Source organism: Microcebus murinus, chromosome 15 (genome assembly GCF_040939455.1).
Source record: "Microcebus murinus isolate Inina chromosome 15, M.murinus_Inina_mat1.0, whole genome shotgun sequence".
Taxonomy (NCBI): domain Eukaryota; kingdom Metazoa; phylum Chordata; class Mammalia; order Primates; family Cheirogaleidae; genus Microcebus; species Microcebus murinus.
The window spans coordinates 19,910,043-19,927,869 of NC_134118.1; the positions used below are offsets into that span (position 1 = coordinate 19,910,043).

At 35.3% G+C, this 17,827-nt stretch overlaps 1 protein-coding gene across 5 annotated transcripts in view; it reads left to right on the top strand.

The window, feature by feature from the left end:
* Positions 1-17,827, top strand: part of CDKAL1 (CDKAL1 threonylcarbamoyladenosine tRNA methylthiotransferase) — a 594,702-nt gene that overhangs the window by 372,019 nt on the left and 204,856 nt on the right. For all 5 annotated transcript variants that reach the window (XM_012753511.2, XM_076010495.1, XM_020280124.2 and 2 more), the window contains one exon: positions 11,904-12,049. In XM_012753511.2, coding sequence (XP_012608965.1) covers positions 11,904-12,049 — 146 coding nt within the window. The remainder of the gene's footprint in view (positions 1-11,903; positions 12,050-17,827) is intronic.

A 17,827-nucleotide genomic window follows, 5' to 3' on the forward strand; every position in this document is an offset into this window, starting at 1 on the left:
GAGGATTGCTTGAGCTCAGGCATTCAAGACCAGCATGAGCAAGAGCAAGACCCCCTCTCTACAAAAAAATAGAAAAATTAGCCAGCATGGTGGTGTGCTCCTGTAGTCCCAGCTACTTGGGAGGCTGAGGCAGGAAGGATCACTTGAGCCCAGGAGTTTGAGGTTGCTGTGAGCTATGATGATGCCACTGTATTCTAGCCAGGGTGAGGCAGTGAGACTCTGTCTGGGAAAAAAAAATGCGTCAAATTATTGTTTCTGTTATCATTAGGCAAAACCTTGCATAAAGGGTGAATTATGCAAGTTACAGGAGCTCATTGTGTTTCAAAAAGTAGCAGGTTAAAATCTCAGAAAATACTCTAACAAGGTGTTCTTAGACAAGGCAGTTTACCATGCAGTAACTGGAAGTGCTTTCATTTAAGTTCCAATTAAAAACTGACATGTGATGACACTTTTACCAAGTGAAATCAATTAAAGTAGAACAGAGGCAAAATATGTCCTTCTTTGTTGCTTTATTTAAAAAAATGCCTGCTTATCAATTTGTACTTAAAATCTGTATTTTCAGTACCAAAAGGCGGCAGAGATCCCATTAACTTATTATCATTAATTTTAAGTAATGTACTAAGAGCTATTTAATTTAGTTTAAACATTTGAGATGTTTGAAAAAAATCTACACATTTCTGACAAAACTGACTTAAGGAAAATTTTGCACATTGGTCAAATTAAAATTGTCTTAATATATATGATGTTATATATAATATATCAGAGACTATAATATAGAAAATATATATGTATTTTTTAATGTCTTGTTTTAGAGAGACTACTCTCCACTGGTTTTTTTCTTCTTTACTCCCATAAATAATTTGTTAATACCTTCATGCAAATTAGTTTGTGCTATTCTTCAAGAATGATTATAGGCATTGGGAGGACCACAGACAGAGCAATCCATAGGAGTGATGCTTTTGTGAGACACGTTTGATGGAGCAATGTCAAGGAGACTGTTTATATTCCATCTCCACCATTGTGCTATGGGCATGGCAATCACTCCCCTGAATCTGAGATTGAGTAAAGTAGAACTACTTCCTAGCTTTGTTCTGAAATTTAAATGGGACAGAGTGTGACTCAGATAGTATAGTGTCTAACACATAAAGATGGTAATTGCTATTGGTACTATTACTATTACTTCTGCTACTATTATTACTTCATCACTAATAGTATTGTAGTTTTGAAAGGGCTGGGGAACTTTCTCTGTTCCTCTGTAATCACTCCAATTAAATGACTTCTTATGATCCATATTTTTATACTTTTTTTTGTAATTGACACATTGTAATTGTGCATTTTATAGGGTGAAATTTAATGTTTCTATTCATATATATGTTGTATAATGAACAAATGAGGGCATATGATACATGTCACCTCATGCATTCGTCATTTCTTTGTGGTGAGAACATCCAAAAGCCTCTCTTGTAGCTATATTGTAATTATAGTCTGTGTTTTTAAGACCCAAGGTCTTAAAAGAACTTTTAAGTCTTCCCTTACATTACAATAAATTTGGGAGATGGAGAGAATTGCCCATCCCTCTTTTCTCCTTTTACTTTCCATCTCTTTTTTATACTCTTTTCAAACAAAGACATTTTTTTCTTTTTATGTCTATTTCTTTTTTTCTATTCTCTGATCATAGGTCCAGGGACAATGTTGCTATACAGATAATAACTTCTTCAGTAATGATTTTAAAATGTTTTGCTAATTCTTATCTCTGATTCTCCTTTGTTTCTTGTTTTCATATTCAGATTTCTTTCTCCCATTATGCTAATATAGAAGCATTATGAACCCCTTGAGTATAAGTGATTGGGTGATTTTGACCTTGCTTAGAAGAAAGGTTTTTCCTTCTTTCATTTTTTTAAGAAATTGAGCTTGGACCTAATGATATATTGTCAAGCAATATTGTTAGTCTTTGAAAATCATTTCACTTTGTCCAAGCTCACTAGATAGTATCAGATATAATTTTATAACTTGGCTGTTTTAAGATGTTAGGAAAAGTGGTGAATTTTTCTTTTAATAATGATCGTCTTTCACAATTAGTTTTTCTTAGCCTATTTTTCTCTATTTTGAAATTTTAAAAATGCATTGCTTTTATAATAGAGAAAAATTCATTTTTTAAAGCACAGTGTTTTCCTCCATTATTTTGTGTGCACTAATTACTTTATCTGTCTTTTTTCTAAAGCAATGGAACAGGTTCATCCTTATAAGATACTAACTATAAGCCCAACCCTCAGATGAACAATTTTCTCTTTAGAACAATTTCAACAAAGAGTGTGGTAATTGGTATATTTAAAAAGAATAAAGAGGTGGAGAATCATTAAGTGAGCCCAAAGTATACTTATTTTTCCCAAATGTACTTTTAAAGAGATATGATATTATTAGACTAAAAAAAGCAGAACTGATAAGGCAGGTCACTGGATTACTTTTTTAAATATACAGACTTTTCAGACACTGGGTATATTATGTGTGTCAAAAATAAAATCTGATCAAGTTAGAATTTTAAGAGTTTATCGTGCATATAAAAGAACAGTTCATAAACTGGGAGACCTCAAACCAAAAAATAGCACGAAGTTTCAGTTTTACAGCACAGTTTATAGACCATAAAGGAGGACATATTTTGACCTTTTTTCTAACTGGCTGTCATATATTTTTTAAGGCAGAAACCTCTGGTGTGTAAACTGAGTTGTGATAGCTTGAGTGGTTTAATTTCAGAGAGAGAGAGAGAGACAGAGAGAGGGAGGGAGGGAGGGAGGGAGGAGGTTTATTAAGAGAAACAGTTCGTGTAATTGTGGAAACAGAGAAGTCTCACCATCTGGAATCTCTAAGCTGGAGAACCAGGAAAGCTGGTTGTGTAATTCACTCTGAGACCAGAGGCCTGAGAATCAGGGAAGACTGTGGTGTAAATTCCAATGTGAGGCCCAAGGCCTGAGAACCCTGAGGGGCCACAGGTGTAAAATTAAGGATCCAAAGGCCCGAGAACCAAGCACTTCAGTGTCCTAGCACAGGAGCCTGTGGATGTCCCAGGTCAAGAAGAGAGAGAGAATTCATCCTTCCTCTGCCTTTTTGTTCTTTCAAAGCATTGAAATTGGGCCTTCAGAGAATTGGATGCTGCCTGTCCCCATTGATGAGAGTGTATCTTCTTTTACTCTCTCTGCTAATTGAAGTGCTAATCTCTTCTGGAAACACCCTCACAGATACCCAGAAATGATGTTTTATCAGCTATCTGGCCATTCCTTAGCCCAGTCAAGTTGTCACATAAAATTAACCATCCACAGTCAATAAGATAAAACTAGGTTATGTTGTATAGTAAATGACCTCTATCTCAGTGGTTTATAACAGCAAAAATTTATTTATTGCTCATGTTACATATCCATCTAGTACTGCCTGAAGCTCTGTGCATGTGTTCTCCACTTCAGAACTTAGACTGTAGAAGAAGGGGGAGAAAAGAGACATAGAGAACGACTGGTTTTAAACCTTCCATCCTGAAGTGGCACGTGTCACTTCTGCCCATATTTCACTGGTCATGGAGAGTCACATGGCTGCTCCTGAGTGTAGGCAGCGATTACACTACTACTCACACAGGGATGGAGGCAGGACCATTTGGCAAACAATGCAATCTACCACAGAAACAGTATCATACCTCCATCACAGAGGAGGAATGAAATGAGATACAGTTAAACTGTTCACCAGAGTGCCTAACACAGAATAAGTGCTTCATTGTCAAATGAAGACAATAATGAGACAATAACGTGTTTAAATGTTTGTAAAATGTGGAGGAGGTTATTGTCTGCTTTGCATCCGCAATTGCAGAAAAATAGTTTGATGGTGAGGAAGTACTTGCTTAGCTGCATCATTTTGCATGTCAGGGAACTCATAACTAAAGCAGTTAAATCACTGTTCTGCTTTCTGCTGTGTGCCTAAAACATGAAACAAAAGTTGTCTAAGGTAAGCCTCATTTTGGATAATCAGATCATAGATAAATGACTTCAATATTTTTAAGTGAATCTTTAACATCTGTCTTTCTGTTGGATTCCTCAATTATTTAATCATATTTAAGAGAAGCCAATTTAAGACAATAGAAATGTCTGAGCTGAATGTGCAATCCAACTGGGCTGCCCTTTCTCCACTAAATTGATCAGCTATTGATTCATTCTTTTAATGTTTTAGTACACTTCATCTTTTCTTAAATGGAAAAAAGTAAACTGTTAAGTGGATTATATGTTTTGTTTAACATATATCTATCCATATCATGTAGTGTTTGAATCACAACAGATTTTACTGTTTTTCTCTGTTATTCTATTTTAAAATTAATACAATAAAATTGACTTTTTGGTATGTATTCAGTTTCATGAATTTTGACATATGTATAGATTTGTGTAACCACTGCTATAATCAGGATATAAGAACTGTGTTGTGATTTCTTGGCCTTAAGAAAGCAGAATCATAATTTAAAAATAAAATATAACACTGAGAACATCAGCTGAAAATAAATGTGTTTGTGTGCATAATTATAACTCTTAGCATTTTGACATTAGTATCAAGAAGTATATTTTTATCTTGGTAATGTAAAGCCTGATTGTTGACTCTGACACCAAGATGAAGTGGTAATGGGAAAGGAGCACTGGGGTCCTTTTACATTGCTGTGGAAGCTAATTAGAACAGACATTTTATTTCAACCTGTTTTAGTGCAAATACTGAAAATGTTAACTCTTTGCAGTTTAGAAGTGAATTTTCTATTATGATTATTACAGATCAAATGTAAATTAGAATCCGTTCACAATTATGTATTCCTTCCCATTTGGGACATAATGATTGGAAATTTTCCTTCCTCTGCTCCCTCATTCACTCTCTGATGCTATTAATGATAATTTATTATTAAATTGATAGAGTAAACGTAGGTACTGGTAATTCACTTCATAGCTGCTATAATGTAATTAATGAAGAAAAGGGTGACATATGTTTCTGGTTTTATTCTACCTGGACTTATATGACTTTGTGAGTGTTGATTGTGACTCCAAAATAGAATCTCCTAGAACACTGGCATTTGCTGTTGTGACCATTACCTAGAAACCTTTGTAGGACTTACTCCAAAATGACCATGTTGATTAATTGATTGAGGCATTCCATCTTTCCTACATTCAACTATGATTTAAGTATTTAGGGCCAGGCATTGAGCAAGGAAACAGGGAGATAAGGATAAACGAGATAGTCCTGTGGGGTTTGAAGATGTATGGTATAATTGCAGGTCAGGGAAATAAATGCAAATAGAGTAGAGCTACCAACTGCCTGGAAAAAGAGATATAAACAAACAACATAATGTTGCTACTAGAGCGGCTGGGCGCAGTGGCTCACACCTGTAATCCTAGCACTCCGGGAGACCGAGGCGGGCGGATTGCTGGAGGTCAGGAGTTCAAAACCAGCCTGAGCAAGAGCGAGACCCCGTCTCTACTATAAATAAAAAGAAATTAATTGGCCAACTAATAGATATAGAAAAAATTAGCCGGGCATGGTGGCGCATGCCTGTAGTCCCAGCTACTCGGGAGGCTGAGGCAGCAGGATCGCTCGAGCCCAGGAGTTTGAGGTTGCTGTGAGCTAGGCTGACGCCATGGCACTCACTCTAGCCTGGGCAACAAAGTGAGACTCTGTCTCAAAAATATGTATATATTGCTACTGGAGGGGTGAACCTTGAAAACATGCTAAGTGAAATGAGCCAGAAGCAAAAGGACAAATAGTGTATGCTTTCGCTCACATGCGATATGTAGAGTAGTTAAATTCATAGAGACAGAAGGTAGAATAGTGGTTCCCAGAAGCTGGGGGAGTGGGGAAGGGAGAGTTGTTGTTTAATGGGTACAGAGGTTCATTTGGGAAGATGCGGAGGTTCTGGCAATGGACAGCATGTAATGGTTGTATAACATTGTGACTAAACTTAATGTCACTGAATTGTACACTTAAAAATGGTTAAAACAGTAAATTTTATATATGTTTTACCGCAACAAAACAAAAATAGGAAAAAACCCACATAATATCTAGCCTTTGTTGTTCTCATTTTAAGAGAACCAATTTTTTAAGGAATTTTTATATTTTCCCCCATCTTTTGTCTCTCTTAAATTTTTCCAATAAGATATATACCAGCTAATCTTTGGCAAATGAATGCCATTAGAATGTTTCTGTTAAAGCCAGTAATTGTGGGTGAAACTTGCTTTACCATCGTAGTGAAGCTAATAATATTCAGAACATCTGAAATACTTTTGCATGAAATGATGTATTAAATTCTAAATTTCTATGTTTTATTGTTTAATTGAAATAAATGCTTAGATACATGACCCTTGAAAACATTATAAAGTAAAAGAACCCAGTCACAGAAGACCACACATTGTATCATTCTATTTATATGAAATGTCCAGAATAGACAGATTTATAGGGATGGCAAGTAGACTAGTGGTTGTTCAGGGCTAAGGGAAGGGTTCATGAAATGGGGGAGAATAAGAGTGACTGCTATTGGGCACAGGGTTTGTTTTAGGGGGTATTTGTTCTAAAATTAGATTGTGGTGATGGTTTTACAACCCTGTGAATATACTAAAAAAATTTAATTGCATACTTTGAATGGATGAATTGTATGGTATGTGAATTATATCTCAAGCTATTTTTAAAATGCTTAGAGGGAATGGTATAGTTTCTCTTTTTTTGAAGGTTTTTTGCTTTATTGTGTAACTTAGATTAGTTGAAAACAACATAGCACTGTCAAGTTTAGCATTTTAAACATGCATATACTTCATAACTAAGCTATATCTGAGAGGGCTTTATGATAACTATCAATGTGAGTGCAAATGAATCTGAATGCAATATTAACATATTTTATAAACTCTCACATACTAAGTGATCTTATTAAGCTGATAGTGTATGTATATTCAAAACCAGGTAGAATATGATGATTAATATGATTTCATTTTAAATAAAAATGAAACTTAGCAGTTCTTTTAAACACATATCCATACATAGGAATGCTTTGTAAAATTAAATTTGTTTTAAATCAGTTTAATTTTTTTATATATTTTAAGTTCAGAAAAAAATAACAAACATTTGACATGACTATCACTTTGTAAGAAGAGAACTCCAGGTAATAGTACCAGATGAAACACTGCTTTGTTGACCTGACTAGCCATTCTACAGTCCCTGCCTATAAAAAAGTCACCGTGTATATTTTAAACAGCCTTAATATAACAATCCTTAAATTCTAAAAGACTTTATATTAAAACATCTATTTTTTCCATGCTAGTTGCTACCAGAGTGCCTCAACCCCCCCCATCTCACACCAGGCACACACCGTGTGTGCACATACACACCCACTTACATACCTGCCCTTCTGCTCAGACTCACCCAGCTCAGAGCACAGGGTGGCTTGTGGCTGCCATTCTTCTGTTAGCCACAATTTGAACTAAGTGCTGCTTCTGCCTCTTCCTTTGGTGAATCTGGGACCCTGCACATCATTTACAAATGACTTCCATAGGAAAATGCATTGTGATTCCAATCTAAAGAAATATAACCCATGGTGATGGGGCTGGCTACCTTTAAAATGTCTTGATTTTTACATGTGTACCTCAGAGGTACTGCAGTTTGGGTTCCAGACCACACCACAATATGGCAAGTATTGCAATAAAGCAAGTCACCCAGATTTTTTGGTTTCAAATGAAAGTTATGCTTACAATGTACTATAGTCTCTTAAAGGTACATTAGCATTATGTCTAAAAAAATGTACATACTTTGATTTTAAAATACTTTATTGTTAAAAAATGCAAATGATCATCTGAGCTGTTAGTGAGCTATAGTATTTCTTTTTGTTATTATTTGTGGAGAGTCTTGCCTCCATGTTGATAGCTGCTGACTGATCAGGGAGGGGGGTGCTAAAAGTTGAGGTGGCTATGGCAGTGGAACTTCTTTCAGAATTAGAGTCACTCTTCTCAAACCCTGCTTTTGCTTTATCAACTAAGTTAATGTAATATCCTAAATCCTTTGTTGTCATTTCAACAGTGTTCACAGCATCTTCACCAGAAGGCTGTTCCATTTCAGGAACTCACTTTCTTTGTTCATCCATAAGAAGCAACTCCTCATCCACTTAAGCTTGATCATGAGATTGCAACAATTCACTCATGTCTTCAGCTCCACTTCTAATTCTGGTTCTCTTGCTATTTCCACCATGTCTGCAGTTCCTTCCTCCATTGAAGTCGTGAACCCCTCAAAGTCTTCCATCAGGGTTGTAATCAATGTCTTCCAAACTTATGTTAATGTTGATATTTTGACGTCCTCCCATGAATCATGAATATTTTTAACGGTGTCTAGAATGGTAAATCCTTTCCAGAAGATTTTTAATTTACTTTACAAAGATCCATCAAGGAATCACTATCTATGGCAACTATATAGCCTTACAGAATGTATTTCTTAAATCATAAGATAAAGTTGAAATTACTCCTTAATGCATTGTCTGAAGGTTGGATGTTGTATTAGCAGGCATGAAAACAATATTAATCTCCTTGTACATCTCCATCAGAGCTCTTGGATGTCATTGAGCAGTAATATATTAAAAGGAGTCTTTTTTTGTTTTTTCTTGAGCAGTAGGTCTCAGCAGTGGGATTAAAATATTCAGTGAATTATGCTGTAAAAAGTTGTGCTATCTTCCAGGCTTTATAGTTACATTGTCAAAGCACAGACGGTCAATTTCACACAATTCTTAAGGGCCTGAGGATTTTCAGAGTGGTAAATGAGCATTGCTTCAACTTAAAGTTCACCAGTTGCATTAGCCCCTAACAGGAAAGTTAGCCTATCCTTTGAAACTTTGAAGCCAGGCATTGACTTCTCCTCTCTAGCTATGAAAGTCCTAGATAGCATGTTCTTACAGAAGAAGCCTATTTAATCTATACTGAAAATCTGTTTAGCATAGCCACCTTCATCAGTTGTCTTAGCTATATCTTCTGTATAAATTGCTGCAGCTTCTACATTTGCGCTTGCTGCCTCACCTTGCACTTTTATGGTCTAGAGACAGCTTCTTTCCTTAAATCTCATGAACCAACCTCTGCTAGCTTCAGACTTTTCTTCTGCAGCTTCTTTACCTCTCTGTCTAGTACTAATGAAAATTTGTCTTACTGTCAAAAAGCAATTAAAGTTTAAATATCTTTTTATGTACATTGATGTAGTTTTAATACATATTTATTTTTAAACATTTAGTGGTGTGCTAAGCACAGTGCTAGCTACCGCAGAGATCCAGAGAGAGGAATAAAATAAATTCTGCTCTTATATAGCTTTCAGTTCTGGAGATTCATTATCATATTGCCAGGTAGGACTAAGTACACATTTTAGTAACACCAGGAACAGGTTGCTGAGAGATCATAGAGGAAGAAATTTTTGAAAGGTGAAGAGAACATAGGTTATCCTTATCCAAGAGTGCTGAGTGAGAAGGAGGGTAGAAGAAAAAAGAAAACAAAAAATAATGTATTGTGTCTCTTTGGGGCACATTAATCTATGTTAAGTAATGATTCTCCTAGTGGCAGAAACATAGACTTTAATTAAGGGGCAGGTTTATTTTTATTCTGTGTGCTGGTGCCTAGCAGTATAAAGTTGCAAAGTCTGTAGTATAAAGCTGAAAGTAATTACTAGTGGAAAGGTTTATTTTGAGAACCTAAGGGGAAAAACCACCACATTTATCCTACTTGTTTGCTATTAACATTTTAATTAGTAAATTGACATACCGTGACTGGGCAAAACTTCATCTAGTGCAGCATCCTGTTTATAGTAGGAGGCCACCCTCAGTGTTTCTAGGAGAAACTGCCCTGCCTTTTCTGGCCCAGGGGTCATGTGTGCTTGGATACCCCTTTAAAATTTTTTGTTTTGCAAATCAGCACCAGTTATCTCTCTTTCACTTGCTAGTTAGGGAACTAGTTTATTACTGATAAGGTTCCCATTAATGTGGATGAAATTATGTTACCAGGAACTTTAAGTACTTTCCAAGGAAGAGATGGATTAGATGATTTATATACTGAGTGCCTGCTCTATAAGCACATACTCAATTGCCTTCATTTATTTTCACAGTAGCTCAGTAACTCTATGAGGTGGATATTATCACTCTCTCCATTTTACAGATGAGAAAAAGGCACAGAGACTGAGAGTTAAGTTTCATCTTACAAAGTGTAATATGTGTCAAGATGACATTTCTCACCACAATAGGTATGTCAACAGCCCTCAAAAGCTGTGAGTCCTGCCCCTTGAGAAAGCAAAGATCTTAGTACAATTATTTCACTCTATAACTTTTGGGGATTTTGATGTTCAAGTGTGAAAAACCTGAAAGGCAAAGAATCATAGCAGAAGGCCAGCTTATTTACTATAGGGTACGAAATGGTAAGTGTGAGTCTGCCTCACACAGCTGTCTCACGCAGTGGGTGTTGACTAAAGATGTGTCCAGTGATTTTTCTACTGAACAAGAAATTCTTTAACTTCAATTCCAGTTTAGTAGTCTATATGTAACAATATGTATAAACCTATTCTTGGTAGAGAAGGTGTGAATAAAGGATATCTATGAGTAATTTTATTTGGTAATCTGAATTTCTTAGTGAAAGGTTATTTTTTTAAACAACCAAACTACTGCTAACAAGATGACTGATTTAAGTTCATCTGTGGGCTTCCACTTTGGTAAAAAAGCTCACATGCACAGTCGATGAAAAGAAAATGGAGAAACAGAGTGCGTGGCTGCCATATGTATGACTGACCCTTGAGTTACTAAGAAGTAACTAGAATTCGCTGGCTCCACAAGATCCTTCAGAATATTGTTTGGAGGAAGAAATTTGAGACAACCGATTTGAAAGTATAGTACTTAGAAAACTAAAAGTCAATGGACATGTGTAAGTTATTCATGAGCATCTCCTTTTTGACAGTTTTAGTCACTGATGGATTCTGTGTGGGTGCTCGTGCTCTTGTTTTCTCCGTCTCTTTCACTATCTCCTTCCCTCTTTCCTCCTCTCTCTCAGATGGTCTAACTGCATTCAGCAGTGGGAAGGGCCACATTAACCAGTTTTCTTAATGCTTGCATAAATGGTTAAGTTACACAGCTTTACTTCTCTCACTCCTTTTTGCACCCTCTTCATATCTTCAGAGAAATTTTTAAAAACTCTCTGAATTTCCTAGTTTGCTTCACTCGTGTTTGCTCTTTTTAACTTTGCAAGATGTATTCTTCTTCCCCTTCGTCCCTTCTGTGTCTTCTTTTTTGCATCTTAAACATGGATGTCAGTAGGTGCCATGGTGAGCTGGTTGGTCTGGTCATGCGCCTCTTGCATAGTAGAGTCTCAAAAAATGTGTTCATTAAGTGACTGCAATAAGGAAAAAGAAACATGTGGGTTATAAGGTTTTTTCCTTCTTCGATATTAAAAAAAAACTGTGTTGTGTTAAATTAGGAAACTTTCTCTATTCAAGTATATAGTATTATGAGGTGTCAACTGTTAGTCTTAAATATTGTTTCTCCTTGTAATGTAATAGGTAGAACATAAAACTTCCTTGAAGTGAAGTAGGAGTGGTTTTTTTTGAAGTACTCAAAAATCTTTTCTACTCTTTAGGCATTATATAACTTTATCTCTGTTTTGTCACCTAGGGAAAATAATGAGCATGAGGAAATAATTCTTCTGTGGAATTCTCTGAAAGTAATATTGAATTCTAAAATATCATCATAGACTATTACCAATCAGTGTTCACTTTAAGAGCCTTGATGATTGATCTGTTTTCAACTAGTGTGTTTATTTGCTTGCACTTGTGAGTGTTGATCTGAAGGAACCCATTCCTGGATTTGTTGAAATGATTAATGTTTTCTCCTTCCATTTTTTTTTAAGGAAATGGCAAAAATCCTTAATCATCCCAGAGTCTACGCTTTTCTGCACATACCAGTCCAATCTGCCTCTGACAGTGTCCTCATGGAAATGAAAAGAGAGTACTGCGTGGCTGACTTCAAAAGAGTAGTGGATTTTCTGAAAGAGAAGTAAGTCTGTTAGTACTTAAGAAAATAACCGTTTCTTTTTTCTTTCAAAAGCATGTGGCAAAATGCACTTACTGCTGCCTCACAATTAAAGGTACAAGAGGGAAGGCGAGACTTTCGAAGCTTTCAAAGCCTTTAAGTTTCCTTGGGCCTCTTTGATGTGGGTTTTTCTTTCTCCTCAGTTTATATCCATCTTCTATCTGTACATGACACACCATTCATTTGTGTAAGATTGCCAGTCTTTTTAACGTAATACGAATTATGATTATTTTTATACCTGAGCTGGTAGATGAAGACTGCTTTAGCTTTGCTCTGCCTAAATCTCCTTTAATGTGGCTTTTTGAAGTTGCGAGCTGATTTTGACATGGAGGTAGGCCAAATCGTGTCACTACAAAATAGATAATTTTCTACTAAATAGCATTTTTTCTTAACGAGTATCTGGAATGTCTTTTCTTTTACATACTAATCCCTGTAGTTTGCTTGAAGAATTGTGATTTACAAGGAGGTTTGAGGATTCTGTTTTTTAAAGTTCAAATTGCCATTGACCAAAATTAAGGCATATTTACACAATCTCAGACATGAACGATAATTTTGTTTCCACAGAAAACACTTGCAGCCCATAATTATGTTCTTCAAAATCCTATTTCTCATCATCACCAAACATTGAATGCCTTCTGTGAATGCAAGGCAGGAAGTATAAGTGGTGGCCAAGGTCATACGGAGCCTTCTCAAGTCAAGGGCACTGTTCTTCCCTCTGGGCATGTGTCATTTATCTTGGCATATTTGTGGCATGGGTCTTCCTACTTTCCATAAATTTTTTCCATAATTTTTCTTCTCTCATTTTTCTTAATTAAGATACAATTTTTCATTTCCATCATCTTGTTTATAATTATGTACCTTTGTACTATGTTGAAGTACTACATGGATATGATTGCTTTATACAAATTGTAAACAATTATATTTTCCAACTTTAATTAGTCATTTATCCTGACTGCATATGATTGTTTTCAAATAGTTTTACTTTTTCCTTCTTTCTGCATCTTTCTTTCATGTATCTTTCTATTTTTCTTTTTTCTTTTTTTTTTTTACCTTTAGGCATTTCTTGATTATCTTAACCACCCGGAATAAAGACACTTAGTGTGCAAACAAATGTAGCTGATCTTTCAAATATTCAAATCAGTGAATAGAAGGGATATTTATTCCAAGTTTATATAATTATTTAGTACATAAAGCCTTCAAAGTAGAAAACAATAACAACAGATAGATCTCTGCATCTCTAACATTTTCATATCTTGAACAGAACTGGACATGGCTGTAAAAGTAAAGCTTTTTATATTACATGTCGATTGTTGGTGCATATCCTTCCTTGCATTTATTCTAAATTATTGCAGGTAAACTTGTCTCACACCAGAGAGTTTTTTGGGCCCACTGCTGCTGGTGAATGGAACGTTTTCAAAATTGCAGAAAAATTGTTTTATCTATGAAATTTCTCTTGCCTCTTTGCCTATTAAAGCAGTAGCAAATAATGTGCATACTTCATACTTGTTACACAGTATGTTTCCAAGTGTAGACATGTATCCCATTGTGCAGAATAGACTAGAACACTTTCCAAATAGTTTTTGCACTGATGTTATTAAATGAGGTTAGGGAATTAGCACCTCTCTTTTATGTCCATTTGGGTTAGCGCTGACTCAGTTGTTTGGGAAATTACTGTAGCTACTTACCTGGGCAACAGTTTCACAACAAATTCTGGCCTTTTATGTTGCTCTGAAGATGGACCTGTTGAATCTGTTGCATCTTGAACAGTTTCAACAGCCTCTGTGAGCTGTAAAGAGGTGAAAAGATGATCACAACAAGGTATTAGAAAATAGTCTCTTTCCTTTATTCATGGGCTAACGTCAGGGCTAAAATCTAAAAGAAATCCTTTCTTTGGATTATGAATTACTGTGAGGCATCTGTGTAGCTCTTCTAGAAGTGTTCAACTAACTTGAGAATCCTAGAACCAAATACTTTGCCCATTGATGTCTAGTATTTCCAGCAACAGAAATATTACAGATTCCCTAGAGAGGATATTAGAGATGACTGGAGAAGACACCCCATCCCATACCCATCCATCCACAAATTCTGTTTCAAATGCTGTGAATCACTAGAATAGTAGAGTATGAGTCTAGCCAGTTAGCATCTTCAAGAAATTTTAAAATTAGCACTGTATTGTGAATGTACAGCAAGGGCAGAAACAACCTGGGTATATAATTTCACATTTACATTATAAGTAAGATATAGTGGAAAACTGTAGCGGGCAGCCAATATGATATACCGGTATGTATATCTGCCTACATGGCAGATGACTGAAAAATTTTCTAGTACCTTATTTTTAAAAAATAAGAAGAAATCAGGTCATCACTGCTAATAAAGTGATCCTTGCCTAGTTTTAGGCAATTTATCAGAACCATAAAATTGTGTGTTTCATCTAGTCCATCCTTTTGCTTGGGAAGAATGGTACAGCCTTACTCCTGTGACGATGGTATATAATACAGCTTTGCCCTTTAGTAAAAAAAAGAGTTTTCCTATCCTGTTGGGTAAGTCTGTCCATCCAGTGAGTAATTTTCAATTCCTATGAACATTTAAAAATAAATGAACTATTTTAAGCAATCTTCTCTTATATTTTTTAGCTTACTTTTCTCCATAAAAACTAGTATAGCTTTATGCCAAATAGATTAGTATATATTTTGGAAACACCAAAGTCTCAGAGCTTTCTGTAGAATTATTAGTCTGGGTAACTGACCTAGCACAGATTTTTTTTTAATCCAGCCTTTATTAAAACTCAATACAATATCTTCATTCTTAGAGGGCCTAACACTATCATGTTGCCCTGATTTGTGCCTAACACGTATTCATAAAATGATTGTGACTTAAAATGATATGTTGGGTGTTTTCTTCTATTTTAAATCCTGTCTGAATGTGGACCTTTTCGTTTATTTCTTGTTTCCTCTGAAGTTTGTGAAGCATTTTTTGTAATTAGCCTTTGACAAATAAGAGTCTCTCTCTCTCCCCCTCTCCCTTCCTTCCTTCCCTTCCTTCCCTTCCTACCCTTTCTTCCCTTTCTTTCTTTTCTTTCTTTTCTTTCTTCTTTCCTCTGTCTCCAACAGTATGAGGCTTCTCAAATATTCATGGTATGGATTAGGGACAAGGCATTACCTGGTCTGTTTCCTCAAAAAAAAAAAAAAAAAAAATCCAGTCTTTAAAACAACCTACAGCATTTAAGACTGAAATCCAACCTATGGGAGTTTACCTGTAGCTGTAGGCTTTTAAACTTCTAATTCATTGGTATTTGTGGAGCCATGTGTCCCAAACAATGGAGGCGAAATCTTTTTAATTAATTTTCTTTACAGTTGAAAATGGCCCATGTTTTAGCTGGGAGCAATATAAGTTTACATATGAGCCAAGTTGAAGCTGATTCATTATTCTCTTCAGTTGTTTGGAAGTTGGCAGCTATTATCATAACAGCAGCTGGATCGAAGATAACCTAGTAGTGTTGGCACATGTTGAGGCATATGGGAATTTATTAAATCATGCAACCTTTGCAAAGAGGAGTGTGTAAATTACTTAATATACTAATTTAAAACAGCTGGTCATGAACAGACATTCATATGACTTACATTATTCTATTCAGATTTATTAATCCAGTTGAACATTAAGTAATTTGATATTTTTATTTAAATGGGTAAGATGATTTTTTGAAATATATGATGGGATTTATAGGACTATGGGAAGAAAACCATTAATATATAGAATGAGCAAGAGGTGTAAGTCTAGTTTTAGAAATAATCTGTATTTTTGTATTTTTTAATAAGTACCTCATCAATTTTACTACTTTCACTCATTATCACTTAACTGGTAAGTCTGTTATCTTTTTAGCATACTACTGAGACCAAAAAAAGTATAAAACTTGAGTGATTCACTTTTTTTCATGTAATTTTGAGTTACTTCCCAATTGAAAGATTTTGTGCTTCGTTATATTAAGGATGATATAATTAGGGTTCCCAGGACCTTGAGGCCTTGGGCATGGACTTTAATTGGGCTCCCCTCCTTTGAGCAGCCGTGAATTTATAGTCACTCTCCACCATAAAACTGTATGTTAACGTACATCCAAAAAATGGCAACATGCAGAGTTCATAAGCATGTTTTAATGCTAAGTAAAAGAATCTGAATCTTCAAATTCACACATTAAAGTGCGAAGGAAACATGTAAGAATAGCCTATTGACAGATATATTTTAAAAATGAAACAGTTTATATATTAAAAGACCTGTCTCTTTAGACAGATTATTTTGTTGGAAGTCTAGTGACTTTTTGGCTTATTTTAACTAAACCTTAACTAGTTAGCATCTCAATCTTCCTCACTTAGTAAATACATTTTGAATGAATTAACAGACAGTTATGTATTTACCTGCAAGTTGCATGGATCGAAAGTAAGTTTCCTCTTACAGTAGCATTTTTATGTTGATTTTTAGTCCTATGATATCAGAATTTGCCATTATCATTTGTGAATGTACTGTGTACTTCAGGGTTAATTTGTTTTGTTTCTGATAGAATGTTAACCGTTTTAGCACTGTGAGATTCATTCTTACTCCCCTAAGTTTATTATACCCAGAGATTGCCCAGTGAAATGCTGCAACTAATAAGCAATGAGCATTTATACAGGGGTAAAGGGGAATCCTTTTTTTTTTTTTTTTGGTGGGAGAACAAACTAGAGGGGAAATGGCAGCCTTGCAGAGAGTTTCATCATCTGATCTCTCCACTGTGCACTCATTCAGTGAAGGGGCACAAGGGCACAAAGCCAGTGTCACTCTGGCAGGATGAGTTCTGTGAGTCATTGAGTTAACTCATATTGTCCAGCCTATCCTATGACCTACTTTTCCTGTCTTTCTGCAAAAAATGATGCTAATTTATTAACATCCTGAGTTATTTTTCTCTCCCATTAATCCATGTGTCCCTTACTGGAACACAATCTTATAAAAGATAAGTTACGTTAGATTTGTGTTTTATTATTCCGTATTCATCTGGTTTTATTCCTAGTGCTTGGAAACATGAGCAGAATATTTGTCAGAATAGAGAAAAAGAAATTGCACAAAACAAAAAGACCCACAAATGATTCAGCAAGGATTAGACAATTATGCTTTCTTCCGGATGCATTCCCAGGTGTGTTTCTGTTCACTGAAGAGCCACCTCCAAAATAATTTAGGTAAAATGCTTCCCTTAAAAGTGTTTTCTGGCTTTTTCCCATCATTTCTAATATCTGTAACTAGATCATTATTTTGGGTATCCCTAAGGTCTTGTTCAAAGGTTTTATCTTTTGTCAAATGTCTTTCTGAGGTAGTGAAGTTCTTTTCCCCTCTTTCCCTTGCTACTTTTAGAACTTTTTAAGAGAATAAATATATATTTAATATATCATTCGAACAGTTATATCTAGTAGGAAAACATATTTACTTTTTTCTTTTTCAACATGATTTTATATTTAGAAGATTGTGTGCTGAATAGATTGTGACATCATGTACTATTAATAAATACCATATGATTTGGGGACTATCTCAAATTTGATTAATTGGTTGCTGTCAAGATAAATTAATTGGTTGCTGAAAAGATAGTTGCTGTCAACTATCTTTTCTCTTGATTTAGTTTTCCATTTTCCTTCTAGCCTCATCAGGAGAGAAATCTCGTCATTCCTAAACTCCACTTTATATCCTTCCATTATCATGTGATTGTGTTATTCCTCTCAGAAA